The sequence below is a fragment of the Nannobrachium achirus genome, assembly GCF_963921795.1.
Source record: "Nannobrachium achirus genome assembly, chromosome: 11".
Taxonomy (NCBI): domain Eukaryota; kingdom Metazoa; phylum Chordata; class Actinopteri; order Myctophiformes; family Myctophidae; genus Nannobrachium; species Nannobrachium achirus.
In genome coordinates, this window is record NC_137820.1 from 23,349,101 (window position 1) to 23,367,469 (window position 18,369).

General features: G+C 44.6%; 1 protein-coding gene across 1 annotated transcript in view; it reads right to left on the reverse strand.

The window, feature by feature from the left end:
- Positions 1-18,369, reverse strand: part of magi2b (membrane associated guanylate kinase, WW and PDZ domain containing 2b) — a gene marked incomplete at both ends in the record, with an annotated part of 136,674 nt that overhangs the window by 75,407 nt on the left and 42,898 nt on the right. The window contains one exon of the mRNA XM_080737815.1: positions 8,045-8,164. Coding sequence (XP_080593941.1) covers positions 8,045-8,164 — 120 coding nt within the window. The remainder of the gene's footprint in view (positions 1-8,044; positions 8,165-18,369) is intronic.

Sequence of the window (18,369 nt, forward strand, 5' to 3'; positions counted from 1 at the left end):
TGGAACGCGGCTGCAGCCAGACGCATCTCAGACTTTTGGCTCATGCTGTGTGTGTGGACGCGGACCCTAAATTAAAGTCCTTTATAAGTTTGTAGCTGCTGGCTGTTCTGCCGTTCTGTGTGTGTGTGTGTGTGTGTGTGTGTGTGTGTGTGTGTGTGTGTGTGTGTGTGTGTGTGTAAGCCAAATGTAGCCAGCCACTAGAGATCCCATAGCCTGCTGGGCTGTAACCATGACAACAGGGCGTATCTGAGACAACAGATCCCATCAACTCCGATGTTTACACAAAAACAGCTTACATTTTGCCTGTGAGCAAGTTACGATCAATTGCTCAACACACTGATATGAGGAGAACAATGTGGAACAGACAGACAGACAGACTGACTGACTGACTAGTAAGACTCCCTGATCGGAAGATAAGCGACCTTCAGGTCGCATACACAAACTTTAGAAGGCAATCGTAGCCAATCAGGAGGGAATATGGGAAAGGGGACAGATCCATGTTGATGACATGACTTTAGAGATACTGTGTACCGCTTTGCATGATTTTAGGCCAAAATCTGTAGGAGCAGTGTCCAAAAATGTGTTTTGCAATGTGTTGGCGCTAGAAGAGGGCCATGTGAGAAATCTGGAGGTTGTGAGTTTCATCAAAGGAGTGTGTGTGCAAAGTTTGGCATGGATAGGGGCCACGGTTCGGGAGATACGAGTGTGGCAAAAGTGTGACGTGACGCTACGGACAGACGGAGGGACTGACTGATGGACGGTGGGAGGGACAGCCGGTGGAGCTTTGCATAGTAACTTACGACCTGACGGTCACAATAACAGGATATGTGTGTGACTTCATGTGTGTTGATATGTATGCACCATATACTGTATATTTTGTAAATTCAAATTCAAATTCTAATTAAAAAAGTGAATGTGAATTATACATTGCCACCCAAGACACCGTTTCCTCGAGTCCAGTGGGCAATTGCTAGCAGACCAATATGCGTCCAATTACCCACTGGAGGAAATGGTGTCCTGGGTGTCAATGTGTAATTCACATTCACTTTTTTAATTGTGGGCTCGCCTGAAAGGCGAGACCAGTATGTTATCTTCATTATTTATAGAGTGAGTTCCATCGCGTGAGTTCCGTCACAGACAGTACAAAGGCAGGGCTCTTGGCCAATGAGGTGTGGAAAATCTGGGAGTGGTGTTAGCTCGAGTATTGGTTGAGCTTCACATGACAGTTGGCACGCTGCAGAATATAGTACGAGCAAGCCCACACTGTTTCGTAGGAACAGTATCTCTAATGGTCATCAGCTTTATCATGTAATATGTTCTAGAAGCTAGAACATAGAACAAACATACAAAAATAACATCCAAACTCCGGCCATTTCTCTTGCTTTTTGGGGTATTAAGAGATGACACCCAGGAAGACATGTTTCCTCCAGTGGGGCGAGCGGAAGAACGCTGTACAAAAACACACAGATGGAAGGATACCAAACTGACACATGATGGGCACACTTGAGGACACTGACGTGCACACACATGTGCGCGCAAACACACACACAAACACGTACATGAACAGTAACTGGGCAAATGAACCAGTAAATCCTCCATCTGTAGATTGTATCCCTGACAGTGTAGCAGAACAGATGCACAGCCTTGACATGACTTGGATATGGCAACCACCCAACAGACACACACACACACACACACACACACACACACACACACACACACACACACACACACACACACACAGTAGAAGTTGCAGTAAAATGTGTATGCCTGTGTTCAAAACATCTGCCTGTACTATGCTTATATGTTGTGTTGAAATAGTATTTTGCACACACATGCTTCGGGCATGTGTGTGCGCATGCCAGAAGCATGCAAGCTTCAGACACAGTACACACAAGGTGGTTGGCAGTATTTTAAAATCCACACCAACTGACTTTTTAACAACATCTAAATGTGCACACATCCGTTGTAACTGGAAACATTAATGTAGATGATGTGTGAAATGTTTTAAACACTTGTTCTAACTACAGCATGTCTAACAGGGGGGGATTCCTTATACTAAACATGATGTGGATATACTGTATAACGTCACAAGGCTTGACATGAAATAGAGCAGCGCTACTCAACCCGCGGCCCGCGGGCCGCATGCGGCCCTTTCCGCATGTCTGTGCGGCAGGGTGGATCTTAAATGACCTTTTTCTGATTTTCTTGAGTCTCACCCCCCAATTATGTTCCAATGTACAAAAAACTGCTTTGGTTAAAATTTGGTTGAATTTCAAGCATATTTAGAGGTAGCTCAATCAAGTCAAAGATTGTACATTTTATTGGTCAAAATCGAATTGCACTGCAGGCACATTTAAGTTATACATTACACATTATTCTTATACTAAGCACAGAAATGATATTTTTTAAGCTTACAAATCTAAACACAAATCTGATTACATGTTTGTCATATGTCAAACCAGAATTAATGTATTGTAGGTAATAGCAAAGCAAAGAATGACAATTTGCAATTTTTCATTTAACGTGCACAATGACATGTCTTTATTGCACACTCTTCAATCATACTCACAACACACAACAAGTACACAGCCCCACTTCCTTGTTTACCCCCAAAACCCCCGAAAGTCACTGCAGTATAGCAATTCAGTAGTTACTGATCAATTAAAGTTTGTTTACGGCTATCGGGATACTTGTGCCGATAGTCCTGCACAATTTGCAGCAAGTATTGGAGTTGGGACTCATCTTTAGTAATGAGACCACAATATTCTTGTATTAGGTCAACCCCACACTCTGCATGATCATTAACAACATTCATCGCCTTCACTACAGCCAGAGCTTCTTGGTAGTCCTCCCTGGGCTCCCACTCAAAGCACCTTGGAAAAAATCTTCAATGTTCTTCCTTGCAATTGTTCCAAGGTCAACAGTAATTCTCTTCATATGCCCCTGTTCACCATAAGTGATTGGAAAACTTTTGAGAAGCAGCTTTAGACACCTCAGCATTTATTGATGAACCGGATACCTCGCTGCTCGAGGTATCCGGTTCAGAGCTCCAGGAGCTACCTATCATGCCCGTTGGATGGCAAAGGTTATTTATTGTATGAAGATCTGGATGTTTCATGGCCAATTCAAACTGACCTTCAGGGAAGAAAAAGCATGCATGGATTTGTGCATTTTTGCAGTTTGCAATTATGTGAAGGCATGGATGATGGCACCTGTTGCTGTCAGCGCTCCACTAAATTACTTGGCAGCTGTTAAAATCGTTGCTGGAATATTCATCAATAAATGCTGAGGTGTCTAAAGCTGCTTCTCAAAAGTGTTCCAATCACTTATGGTATTTGCTCCAGAGATTGTCGGACTTGCATTGTTTGACAGTCAAGTGAGCGCGCAAACGAAGAGGCTGATGGTGAGAGCCATGAAAGATGGAAATGAAGATCATGAACTGAGAATTACTGTTGACCTTGGAACAATTGCAAGGAAGAACATTGAAGTGCTTTTCAAAATGATGGATCTCCCAGATGACTTCCTTGACGTTGATCCCGATGAGTGGGAGCCCAGGGTAGACTACCAAGAAGCTCTGGCTGTAGTGAAGGCAATGAATGTTGTCAATGATCATGCAGAGCGTGGGGTTGACCTAATACAAGAATATTGTGGTCTCATTACTAAAGATGAGTCCCAACTCCAATACTTGCTGCAAATTGTGCAGAACCATCGGCACAAGTATTCCGATAGCCGTAAACAAACTTTAATTGATCAGTAACTACTGAATTGCTATACTGCAGTGACTTTCGGGGTTTTTGGGGGTAAACAAGGAAGTGGGGCTGTGTACTTGTTGTGTGTTGTGAGTATGATTGAAGAGTGTGCAATAAAGACATGTCATTGTGCACGTTAAATGAAAAATAGCAATTGTCATTCTTTGCTTTGCTATTTCCTACAATACATTAATTCTGGTTTGACATATGACAAACATGTAATCAGATTTGTGTTTAGATTTGTAAGCTTAAAAAATATAATTTCTGTGCTTAGTATAAGAATAATGTGTAATGTATAACTTAAATGTGCCTGCAGTGCAATTCGATTTTGACCAATAAAATGTACAATCTTTGACTTGATTGAGCTACCTCTAAATATGCTTGAAATTCAACCAAATTTTAACCAAAGCATTTTTTTGTACATTGGAACATAATTGGGGGGTGAGACTCAAGAAAATCTAAAAAAGGTAATTTAAGATCCACCCTAGTGCGGCCCGTCATGATCATGCCAATAAAAATATGATTTTTCTAAGCCTGTCAAAGTTAACGCGCAACGCAAAATGCGGTGATGTTTGAGCCTCGGTGGACTCCGTAGTCAGGAAGCGAATGCAGTCGAGTCAATGCATTATGCACAGAGCACAGACAGCTGTGCGGAGATGCAGGTGGCTACACTAGATCTATTGTACAACGAGACGGTCAGACAGACAAATCTGCGGAGATTTTGCAGCAGGCGGCAGACAACCACAGTCGGGCTCACTGGAGTGGAGACGCATGACGGTCGTGCGATATGAACGCTCGCGACCCGGACCGTCATGTTTTAGGCTAGTGAAGACGTACTTGTCTCTGCCTCCGTGACTCCGCCAGTCAGCACCGACAGACAGTGCACACATTCCAACAGATCGTAGCAGCCAGGGAACTATGCTTGTACCCCAAATGGGGAAGTTTTCTCATGCCAATAACGCTCCTTTTCATTAATAGGACGGATTTAAAATAAATGGACAAATACTTATTATTCAATCACTCAAACGCCAGCATCCCTATTCTTGGGGGACATACACCACAGGATGCATTTTGAGCTTGTAGATCGGCTATTTTTGGTTAAGAGTTGTTGTTGTATGGAAAAATAACTCAAGTACAGTTCAACTCAGCCAGTAGTTTGTAAAACAGTTTGATGCTTTGAGCTTAAACACAACTAACTGCTCATTGAAGGAGAGCTCAAAGCATCAAACTGTTTTACAAGCACAGAAGCCCACAACTGGCTGAGTTGAACTGTACTTGAGTTACTTTTATTTTTAACAACTCTTAACCAAAAATAGCCGATCTACAAGCTCACAATGCATCTTGTGGTGAGCTTGTAGATCGGCTATTTTTGGTGAATGTCCCCCAAGAATAGGGATGCTGGGGTTTGAGTGATTGAATATAAACGTCTATTTATTTTAAATCCATCCTATTAATGAAAAGGAGCGTTATTGGCATGAGAAAACAAACCTTTACATTGCCAAAGTTCACTAGTCTTGCATACCCAGACACAGGGGCGGTTACGGTTGAACTAGTTCTGTTAATTTTCACTTCACATTTTGTGAATAAAGCCTAATTTGATAACATTTGATCATTTCTTCATTCCATCCGTGACAATCTTTTGGTTCAATGAGGTTTGGCCTGGCTTATATAGATGGAAATGTGGCTGTTTTCTGGGTGTTTCCTTAATTATTAGACTTGTCATGAAGTGTGTTACAAAATCATTGTAAATGTCCAAAATGGGACCGTCATTTTTAGCTTGCGGCCCTTTGGACTTTTGGTATTTTGCTGAGTGGCCCCTGAGCCATCTTAAGTTGAGTAGCCCTGAAATAGAGAAAGTGCTCCTGGCAAAGGGAGAGCCAAGTCTCCTGGGGTTTATAAGAAAGCCCAAACATAGGATGATAGCATACAGATTACAGAACATCATTAATCTAGGTATAGCTATTTTATTTTATGATGTGAAGTTGTTATCTGATCATTATTGGTGTCGGTTGATATCGGATATTAACCCATTTAGGCCTAACCTATAGTTAGGCCTAAATCAGAAATTAGCCTACAAAAACAAATATGTTGCTACATACTGTACATGTACTGTAGCCCCTCCCATACACTAAAATGTGTTCCCGCCTGAATGGGTTAAGGGTTGGTGAATATTGGTTATCGGTAAAAAAGCCAATATCGGCCGTCCCTACATTCATCAGTTAGTGCATGGAGATACCTTGTAATGTCACAAAAACAGCAACAGCAACAACACTGGACTGGCTTAAAACTACAAGGAAAGCTAGCTTGCCTTCATGATAATAATGTCTCTCACACAATATTCAAAAAGTATGCAGTTGATGAGGATATAGTCATTTTTACAGTTAGAGCCTTATTACAGATCCTTCCAGCAAGACACTGTAGTCCCCTAACACACTTTCTCCACATTGCCTGCCCCATAACCATAATCCACTTACTGAAACTATGTCACATTATGCTGAAAGGCTGCTGTGTACAGTTTATAAGGACATATACAAAGCTGGCAGGCTTGAAAGAATTGCTGATTTGTTGGTCGAGGGCATAAGGTCACACTTTTCATCACTTATTAAAATCTACCAGCAAAAATGTGCAGAACAAAACTACTATGTTTTTTTCTTTAGCCTTTTCTTTAGCCTTTTCAGCCTGTAACAGAGAGACATAAATGGGGAGAGACAGAGAGTGGTACACACAAATGGACTGGTATTGTAGCTATGGTGCCGGGGCTGCAAGGTGATTGCAGACCGGGCTAAAACTACTATATTAAAACTGTGCAACAGTGAATATAATACTTTTCAGGTGTTATAGATAATACACCCGATGTTGTTGTTGTTGTTGATGACAGTACAGAAGTGGCTATTCTAGAAGTGGGATGTACATTCGACCACAGTAAGGAAGAACCATTGTTTACCAAGGTGCTTAAGTGCCAACGTCTCAAGCCTACCATTATACAGCCTGAGGGTAAATGTAAATTGCTCGTGTTCATATTTGGCAGCCTTGGTAATGTCCACAAACTAGTTGTGTGAGAGGCCTGCAGATTGCAGGAATGCCCAAGCCAAGAGCTAAGGCGTTTTTGCCTTTTATTTTGATAGCATGTTGTTTTTAGACTGATGCTAGGTTCTTGGTTTACCCGTGATCCTGGTTTCCTGAGGCACAACACTCTCTGCATTCTATGTAATTTATATCGCTCTGGATTAGAGTCTCTGCTAAATGCCTAAATTGCAATTGTAAATTGTAATTAAATCTTGTTCAACGTCTGCGATGATTGGCAGTATGGAGAAGAAGATGCTTCTTCTTGTATCTGTGAACTGAGACTGAAAATGTACGTTGTTGAGTTTGCCAACTTTGTGCATCTACCATTGTGTGTTAAAAATGTCTTATTAAGTGTATGTGTATGTGTATGTGTGTGTGCGTGCATGCGTGTGTGTGTGTGTGTGTGCGTGTGTGCGTGCGTGCATGCGTGCCTGTGTGTGTAATTGGCATCGCCTTATCGCCTCACAGACCAGACCCTGACACAATTCAGCCGTTCAGGTACATGTATCCTTTCCATGTTTAAACATAGAAACGGTGAGAGCAAAAAAAAAAAAAAAAAAACTCTCTTCAAGCTGGTGTTCCCGTTTCCCATCTCGGCTCCCAGAGCACATGGACTTGTCTAGCAGGTGTTGAAGTGTTGAGCCTGAGCGTGCAGCGTTCTCCAGAGAGGCCACAGCCCCAGGGGCGTCACAAGGGGGGGGAAAAGTGGGACTGAGTTACTAGGGCCCAAGGTGGAGGGGCCTTAATTATTTTATACTTTAGCTATTGAAAAATAGCAGATATACAAGCAGATACACAGCGCGGCACTAGATCTGCTATTTTTGAAAAGTTGTGAAAATGTGTGCAAATCTTTGAATATATGTATTTTTTTAAGCGAACATTTGTAACTCAAACTTTGCTTCTGGGGGGTCCCTGGAACTAAATATTTTGAGATGGGAAACATGGGTTTTACAAAAAACCTTTGAAGGATTTGAAATATTCAAAGACAAATGTTCACGATTTTCAAAAATAGCAGATCTACAAGCTTGTAGATCTGCTATTTTTCAATAGTTAAAGCACAAAATAATGCGTAATAATGCATTCCCAGACTAAATGGGTTAACCCCCCCCCCCCCCCCCCCCCCCCCCCATGAAGAACATTCATGGGGGGGCCAGCTGTGAATCCTTGTACCCAGGGCCCAGAATTTGGTGCGACACCCCTGTACAGCCCCCCCCCCTAGAGCTTACCTTCATAGGTTCCACTCTCTAACAGGGCACCACTTTGCTCCAGTTCCATAAAGCGCTCCACGCTCACAAAGTTGTAGTCCACCCCCGGCACCTCCCCCTCCTTGGGCTGCCTGGTGGTACCTGGAGAGAGAGAGAGAGAGAGAGAGAGAGAGAGAGAGAGAGAGAGAGAGAGAGAGAGGCAGCAACATTATCACCAGCCAATGGAAGGGAAACCTGAGCAGAAAGGGCAGAACAGAGAAGGAAGAGGTGAGCGGTGCCCTGGAAAAGAGAACGAGGGAAGATGTAGGAGAGCATGTAGGAGTAGGGGAAATAAATGGAATGGTGAGAAAGGAAGCTGATGGCTTTTCTGATAGCCAATGGAATCCATTACCACTCAATGGTGCGTTGGCGCGTGTGTTTGAGTGGCAGGTGCATACACTGTATCTGTATCTGTGCCAGCGTGATTGTGTGTGTATGACAGAGAGAGAGAGCGAGAGAGAGAGAGAGAGAGGGGTGAGTGTGTGATTGTGAGACAGAGATGAGTGAGACAAGAGTGAAAACTGGCCTGTGTGTGAGTCAATATAGCAAAAGCTGCTTTAACGGTATGTCGGAGCCATTACTCAATCTCTACGAGCCAATCCCGACGATGTTTCAGTAATGAACAAATCAATACGCCAATTTTGTGTACCATAATTCAAAAACCCCAAGCACAGCAGCAGCACACAATACAGCAGCACGCCCCGCCGTTGGATTATTGTCAGAGCAGCAGGAATGCAGAAGCACCACATTACCGTTTGCACCAATTAGGTGCCTGTGTGCGAGTCCCGGCTCCAGAGATCTCATCAGCGCTGCGGTGTATTGAGGCACGGCTGTACTATACCATGGCAGCAGAACCACGGGCGCAGCGGAGGGATTCTCTCTTCTAATGAGGTGCTGTGTTTGTTCCGCTGCCAAATGGACTTTCGACGCCAGCTCTACTCAAGACCGCTGCTGTTTATTCCCCCTACCCCATTGATCACGCCTGTGAGAGCAGTCACTGGATGCGGATGGAGAGAGGGAGCCTCCAAGGTGCCCCCCCCCCCCCCTCCATCTCTGGGACTGTCTGATGTTTGATTTATCGTCGTTGTCGGGCAGAAACCTCGTATCTCCAAGTTTCAAATTTGTATATTCTTTCGCAAAGTAAAGCCCTGCTTCATCATAAGGCCATCGCACAAAAGTAGTGAAAACAGCTGATCTACAAGCACACAACGCCTCGCGGTGCGAGGCGTTGTGTGCTTCTAGATCGGCTATTTTCACTAGTTTAAATCATTTTAAAAATGATAAATACAACACAAACGTTTTTTTCCACCCGACAACGACGTTATGCGCTATTGCGCGACGGTGTCGCGTGCCGAAAATAGAAGATCACATCCGAGACACGTCACGGAGACTTTGCGACATGGGACGGAATGCAATCATATTTATTGATATGAATATAAATGTTATTTGACATGAATGCAATAATATGTATTGGTATGACCACAGATGATATCTGACATGGCAGAGTAATAACACTTTGGACGGAGCAGGCCCCATTGCAGGAGGAGAATCAAATCAGATCCTGCATGATGGATGGCAAGGAGCCCCCCCTGCAGATACAATACGGCCAGCCGCGGTGGTGCCTTTCCGTTTTGGCCGGCGTTGTTGGGGAGGTGGCGGTTGATCTGAACAGGCAGCATGAGTGAGACTGGTGATGGGACGATATGAAAATGTCATAACACGATTATTGTGACAAAAGAAAGATTTACGATATTATCACCATAATCAAAATCCATTATCCTGGGGCGGAACATTTTGCTAAAAAATAGCTGATCCACCATTGGATCAGCTATTTTTATGACGAAGACATTTGATAGAGAGTGAAAAAAAGACTGTATCGAGTACGTATAATAGGTACCTTTTACCAATTATAGAGGGTTTAAGTGGCACCGGATATGCAGCTCGGCAAAGAAAAGGTGAATTGATCCCAGTGCATCATGGAGGACTATATCGCGATAAATAAAATCTCCACGATACGATTATCGTGAGTGTTTTTTATCACGATAAGCGATAATATCACGTATCGTCCCATCCCTAAGTGAGACTGGGAAAGAAAAGGGAATAGAGTTCTTCTAAAAGGGACACAGTCAATGAGCTCTTATTGATCTGATTGGAGCACGGCCAAATGAGGCGATTGAGTTGATAGGCGAGGAACGACAGCTTGCTCAGGCTCTCAGTCGAACTGTCGCTTAAAAACTCCTATTTTGTGAGATCGGCTGTGTCCGGGCGCACAGCGCCATTGTACGAGTCTACAAAGCATAAGTCAGGCTTTTATAAGCCAGACATGCTGTTGAAGGAAGCGAGGGCTTGACCGATGTCAGATGTCACTCGGCTAGTACATTGTTGGAGGTCCAAAAAGTTTTTTTTGGACCAGGCCAGGGCGGGGCGGGGCGCCTGGCCTGTAAAGTGCTGCAGGAAACCCTGCAAGCATATTGTACAAATGTATAAACGTGTGATACAGATTTTCATCGATTTCATAGATAGATTCATAAACTTGTTTGACAGCACCGTCATCAGTCTGTTAGGATTGGGTTGATGTGTTTTTCTGTCAGACTTTTAACCACTTAAAATACATCGTCGTTACTTACTAAACATGACCTTTCACTCTGTACTTGGTCTGCTCTTTTTTCCCCTCTACAGTGTACACCAAACCTATTTGCAGAAAATATCCGATCTACAAGCTCGTAGATCGGATATTTTTGATAAAAGTTCGGCTCAGAATTGGGATGCGAGGGTTCAAGTTGTTAATTTTGTTGAAGACCCTGCCAATAACTGTGCCTTCGGTGCACCCTGGTACAGGTTTGAAGAGGTGATCATCATCATATTTGATTCTCACAAAGTCTGCGGAGATTATGTCCGCAAGTACGGTACAGTACCAGTGAAGTACAGTACAGTACAGTACAGTACGGTACGGTACGGTACGGTGCGGTGCGGTGCGGTGCGTTACGGTACGGTGCGTTATGGTACGGTACGGTGCGGTACGGTACAGTACAGTCCAGTACAGTCCAGTACATAAGCCGCAGGGTATACAGTACTGTTCAATCCTTTGAGAATCATGGGAAACTGTAAGTAACTGCTTTCATCTAATTCAAGCGGGGGGGGGGGGGGGGGGGGGGGGGGCGGGGGGAGGCTGCTGGCTGCCTGCAGGAGATCCTGTGTAGAACAGCAGGTGGTGACACAAATACACACTCTCTCTCTCTCTCTCTCTCTCTCTCTCTCTCTCTCTCTCTCTCTCTCTCTCTCTCTCTCTCTCTCTCTCTCTCTCTCTCACCATGAGCAGTGGGTAAATCGTGTAATCCGGCAGCACAGGATCCTCCAGCTCTCCCAGAGTGTGATATCTTCATCATTAGATCTCTATTGATCAGCTGTCACCGGCTGTACTCCATAGAGGTTCTACTGGACACATACTACCGGTATGTTGCATTTACTGGTGCTTACCGGGAGATAAGAGATGACAGCTTATCAGCATCTAATGAGCAGGGAAATGATACACAAGGAATGGGTTTTCAGTGACACTAACTAGTATCCAACCACTTTACGGGTCCACTTTTTACGCTCTCAGACACTATGTGTGCGTGTGCGTGTGCCTGTGCGTGTCTCCGCCTGTCAACGTACAGTATGTGACGGTCTGGAATTGTTTGCCTTGGCCCTTCTAGGGTTAACCAACACTCTTAAACACTGCATCTGTGCAGCAGCTGTGTGTTCATCTTCACCACTGTAGGGCGGTGCTAGAAAACCCACTGTGACGACACTAATCTCGTCTCCCAGCCAATCACAGTTCAGCAAGATGCACTAATGCCACAGCACTTGTCACATACTGTACGTAAGACAGAGGCGCAGGTGTGTGTGTGTGTGTGTGTGTGTGTGTGTGTGTGTGTGTGTGTGTGTGTGTGTGTGTAACTAACTATAACAATAACTGTGCCTTCGGTGCATCTATGGCCCAGCAACAGCAGAAAGAAATAACTGTCCATTTTTACATTCTCAGAGAATTAACACTCTCGGAATGCCTGATTGAATACTCCATGGATCAGTGCGAGGTCATGCAGTATTTTTAACAACGGTCTTCAAATGAACGCTACACACACGCACGCACGCACGCACGCACGCACGCACGCACGCACGCACGCACGCACGCACGCACGCACGCACACACACACACACACACACACACACACACACACACACACACACACACACACACACACACACACACACACACACACACACACACACACACACACACACACACACACACACACAAAACACGTAATTGTTATGTGAAAACAAAGCAACAGCAACTTGTCAGTAGTCAACAGACACACATTGTGGTCAGATATGGTTTGCATGCTGCTCCTCAGGCAGCATACACAAATCGATCTACCAAGAATAATTTCATTCTGCTGCCCACGTCGTAGTAAGAGTAGAAAGCCAGTTGGAATACTGATGACCCAAACCAGTGGCCTGTTATCCCAAAGTTCCCTCCACATGCAGGGAGATGAGAGGGGGAGAGACAGAGAGAGAGAGGAGAGGGAGATACAGATAGAGACTGTGAGAGAGAGTGTGTGTGTGTGAGAGAGAGAGCTCCCTCTCCTCTCTGGATCATCTTGGTGGGTCTTAAGTTGGAGATATCGATCAACTATCCGGCCTTGAGATAGGCTGACTAGTTTCCTCACTTCCTCCATCTCTTTCACACTTTTTCCTCCGTGAGATTTCTCTCATTTCTCCCGTTCACCTCCTCCTCCTCCTCGTGTTCTGCTGCCCCGCTGCGCACGCAGCCCATCCCCAACCGTCCGTCCGTGCGTCCTCTCTCTCTTCCCACCTCTCCAATCCCCCCTGCTGCGAGTGATGCCGACCAGAAAAACTGGGAGATATTGGGGACTTCATATCGCCACTGTCTTGTCCAGCAGAAACCTCGTTATCCCCAAGTTTCAAATGTGCAAGTTTCTTTTTCCGGAAATTAAAGCCCTGCCTCACTTTATCAGACTGTTGCACAAAACTAGTGAAAATAGCAGATCTACAAGCACACAACGCCTCGCGTTGCGAGGCGTTGTGTGCTTGTAGATCGGCTATTTTCACTATTTAAAATCGTTCTTTTTTATTATGAATAAAAATTGTTCAGCGATATGTTAATGTGACCACTGGCACTGACCCAGGGTCAGCAGACCTGTGTGTGTCTGAGCCTTTATATTACACGTGCAAGAGGCCTGCATTTATACATTTTCGCTGCTTTCCTCTCTCTCTCTCTCTCTCTCTCTCTCTCTCCTTCCCTCTTGTATCTCAGTGAAGGGTCCAGTAAAAGTTAATCCCAAGCAGAGCTTTGATGAATGAGCCGGCACAGAACAGGTCTGTACAGGTGCTCTCTGAAGCACAAATGAAAGAAAAGAAAAAACACACTCACACAAGAGAAAAAAAAGCACTGTTCGTTCTAAGTGGAGACCAGCAATGCCTCCCTTGAGTCCCCAGCGCTGCTTCTAAGGTATTGATTGGATGTGGTGTCCTTGCTAATAAATGATAAAGTCGGCCCGGGGCCAAAAAAAAGGAAAAAAAGAGAAGGAGAGAATTCACTGTGCCGCAATCAGCCAATGGAGTGAGGCCTCTTTTATGCGACACGGCGATGAGAACGAGTAGCAGAGAAATTTATGGCTTCAGTGTTTAAATGGTTTATATCTATAATAGCAAAGAGAGGCTTTGGAACTACCACTTTATGGTGGGAAGATATCCTCTCCAAACCTGCCCCCAGCCACAAGGATTGAACACTATACAGTAGAAGATTTTCACACTGCTGGGAGTGTCTGCGCAGTGTGTGTTTGTGTGTGCGTGTGTGCGTGCGTGCGTGCGTGCGTGCGTGCGTGCGTGCGTGCGTGCGTGTGTGTGTGTGTGTGTGCGTGTGAAAGAAAGTGAGACAGAGAGAGAGAGATTATGTTGAAACATGACAAGGAAAGTCCATTTGGAGTTAAAGGCTAAAATAAGAGGAGTACTGAAATAACTCAGCTGTGTGTCAGATGATAAGAGGACAGACAAAGACCTTTGCTAAATAATACAGCGACCGAATGGAAAAGAGTGAGTTACAGTATGGAGAAAGAGAGAGACAGTCAAGGAAGAAAATATAATATTGAAAGAGATAGAGAGAGTGGAGGAGCCTCACTGTATACACATACGAACATGTGAATGCTTAAGCATTATGTCTCTTAGAGGAAGCGTGTTTGTGCACGTGTATGCATACGTGTGTGTTTGCGCTTGTGCAATTGTACGGGAAGGCACCAGGGGGGAAGAGCAGAGTGGAGTGGGGTCGCTGCTAAAAATAGAATATTGATGGTCTGATTAACATAATAAAAGGGTGGAGGAGGACAGTGAAGTAATAGACACTCATGTGCGCGTGCGTAGCGTACGCTGCTTGCAGCTTAATGTCTTGGTTTCCTCAAGGATATGGTTGCAACGGTACCAACACCTACCTACACAGTAAAACTCCTCGGTTTTAAATTTAGCACCAAGGTTGTTTTTTTACTGTGTGTTATTTAAAGAATATAAATATAGGAATGTTGCGTTCTGCGGTTATACAGTACCTAAGTTTCTTTAGAGCCTTTGCGGTGAGTTAGTGTCTTCAGAGTGTCTGGTAATAGAGACAAACAGTACGTATCTATAAATATCCTCCCAAAGGTGAATAGCTGTGAGGCTCGGACTGAATAATCCCCCTAGGTTTAGTGACAGATAAATTCCCTGGATTAAACCATCCAGCTACATATCTGATAGCGCAACTATCCCCAAGGCTTAGTATCAGTACAGCAGAAGAGGGGTAGCAGAGTATTTCTTGACGAGTATAGCAGAGGGAGCCATTTAGCTATTTCTTTTTTTATGGATAGAAAGACTTTGATGTGATTTAGTGTTGCGCTGCTCATTCATGACGGGTTTACCCTAAAATACAACACTGTGTAATGTGTAAACAACACACAAACGAAAGAAGAAGAAAAAAAAACACAGTGTAATACTGTAATGCTCACAAGCGTGAACTTGTTTACCCTTTCTTTCTTTCAGTATATCGTCACTGTCGGGTGGAAACCTTGTATCTCCAGGTTTCAAATGTATACCTTCTTTCGCAAAGTAAAGCCCTGCTTCATCATACAAGGCCGTCGCACAAAAGCAGTGAAAACACTAGTTTTCACTAGTTCAAATCATTTTAAAAATGATAAATGCAAAAGCAACGGTTTTGGACATACAAGGTTTTCACCCGACAACAACGATATCCTTTTCAGTACAGAGCAATCACAGCTCCATGGCAGTAATATAAGAGAGGAGAGAGAATACAAGGAATCTCAATGAGAGCACCGGTGTCTGCTTCACTACACCTGAATCTCCTCTCTCTCTCTCTCTCTCTCTCTCTCTCTCTCTCTCTCTCTCTCTCTCTCTCTCTCCCACATCCTCTGTTCACGTACTCTGTATCTATCTACCCCTACCAGATGTTTCTCTATCTCTACCTCCTCCTCCATTAAAAGGCTCCCTTGTTCTCTCTCTCTCTCTCTCCAATTTACCTCATCGTCCTCTACCTTTGTTTCTCCCTCACTTTCTGTTGGTCCACGACACGTCTCCCTCTGTCTTGTTTTTATCTCTTCCCCTTGTTTTCCCTCTCCCCCCTCCAACCCTCCCCTGTCCCCTCCCTCCGACACACACACACCTCACCTCTTTAACCCATAGCAGTGGGAAAGCGGAGCAACAGAGCGCCAGAGAGAAGTTCTGTCGGAGAGCTACGACAGGAAGGATGTACACCCCACAAACGCTCATTTCCACTACAAAGCCCAGACTTTAGGAGATCCAACACAACACTCTGACAGCAGTGTCTGCTGCCACGACAGCGCGCCAGCGCCCTGGCAACGCAGCCTAGCCATGGCAACAAGCTGCAACGTCTACCTTCTGCCCTGCAAAACAATACAAAATAAAATCATAATATTGATGTCATCATCGGCTCCCTGGGTCTCAGAGCAGCAGATCAGCGCGCTCCTGGTTGTCCACCGCGATGCCCGAGCAGCGCCTCCTGCGACAACGGAGCCCAAGGTCATTTAGCAAACACGGCCTGCTTGGTAAGTCACGTCTCCGAGGTCCCCAACTCCAACCCCTTTGCTGCCTCTGCACTTCATCAATCAGCGGCTGTCGCCAGAGCTCACACCTGGCTCCCCCAGAGTAATTCAGGCCGTGATTGGCCAGGCCGTGCCTGAGCCCAGTGGAGGGCTTGTAGATCTGGAGACCAGGAGCCGCTGGATGTCACCTCCTCTGGACAAATCACTGTGGGAGAGGGGAGGACGCCCTGCCTCTGCAACACAATTGTCTGGCCACGGCTGGCAGTGAGACAGTGTGTGGGATGGCTGTGAGATGGAGCTGCTAGCCCAGTTTCATGCTGGGCAAATGAGCTAATGCCAGAGTTGGTTGGGCACATACTGCAGTCTCTGATTGTTCGAGAGTGTTTCCAGAGCTCCAGCAAGGTTTCAGAAAGACTTCACACAAAATGACAGCGCCAGGCCATTCTCACCAAATCACAAGATTACGTGAAAAAAACTAATCAGGGAATCATTGTTGTTTCTCAATAGCATTTGAGGGGAGTAAGAAAGTTGCTGAATTCTAATAGGCCCTGACGCCCAACGCCAAAATGATCCATTCAACGGAGCTGAAACCAGACTAAAAAGATGACTTTACTACAGGTGGATTTAATATAAACACAGGATTAACAACTTAACAATGAACATCTAAATCTAGTCCGCCTGGGCTGGTAAAACAATGTCTGTCTGTGTGTCAGTTTAGTAGTGGCTGTGGAGAAGGATAGTGCTGTTAAGGTGGATGAAGTGTCTCACAGAGCTAGTGTCTGGGTGACATTGAGGAATTACCCTGGTACCGAGGTGTTTCCTGTGGTGATGGAAATCAGCCCTGATAGGTTGAAATGGGCCTTTAATAGTCTGCAGCGCTGACTGGTGGAGGCTGACAGTGGGGGTAACCTAATTCACATACTGTATGCATGAATGCATGCATGCACGCACGTGTGCTGTGCACAGACTGTGCACAAAATTGGACGCACACGTAGGTCTCAGTATGAAGACACTCACATGCACACACAAACACGTGTAGACTAGACACATGCAAAAACAAGAGATATTTCAACTGTGTCTGCCTGGTGGTAACAGGATAGGTGGGCACTAGGGACATTTGGGCACCTCGTGTAAAATTGTCCAAAAAGGTAAAAGAATTAAATATTTGGAAAATGTTTTAAGTAAAGTAAAGTATACACGATTAGAACATTCTTAAACATTTGACAATTAAGGTCTAATATTTCTACAATTGCTAAAAATAGCTACAAAACCTCTATATCCAGTCATTTTGAGGCATAAACAAGAAGTAGGAAAAGGATAATGACCGTGCATGTTCACATCATGTATACTTTACATGACTTAAGACTTTTTTCCCCAAAACATTTTATTTTTTAACATTTTGGAAAGAATAGGCAATTTTACATTGAGGTGCCCAGATGTGCCCACCTATTCTGTATCTTGCCTGGTAACCTTCTATACCTGCATGCACATCTGTGCCTAAGTGTGAGCATGCTCAGAATCGCAACGATGGCACCGAGTAAACAGAGGAGTAGCGCCTCTCGAAGGTGCCATCACACAGCACAAGATGGGATGCTCAGTAAGCACCTGGCCAATCACCACACACATTACCCTAATCCAGGGGTCTTCGACGTTTTCAAGCCAAGGACCCCTTGGTTGAGAGAGAGATGAAGCAGCCCCCCCCCCCAACCTTCTCATAGATTCCATATAGTTTCATTGTTTGACTGCAACATCATCAGTGTATCTTGGATTCATGTCAATTTGTGTTTTCAGATACGTATTTAACCACTTAAATCGTCAATACATAACTTGACATTTCACTCTGTACTTAGTCTGCTCTTTTTCCCCTCTACACCAAACGTCTTTGCCAGAAATAGACGATCTAACAAGCTCAAAACGCCTCACAGCGCGTGCCATTATGAGCTTGTAGATCTGCTATTTTTGGCTAAAGTTCTCAGAATATGGACACTAGGGTTCAAGTAGTTCATATAAAAAAGGAGAACAAAGGTTTCTATCACACAAAGATTTGAAGGACCCCCTGCAGTAACTCTGAGGACCCTCTTGGGGTCCCGGACCCCCTGTTGAAGACCCTTTCCCTAATCTTAAGCCTGATTTATACTTGGTTGGTATACTTGGTTGCACTAGCACGCAGCTAAGTATAAATCACCCTTTTAGAAGAGG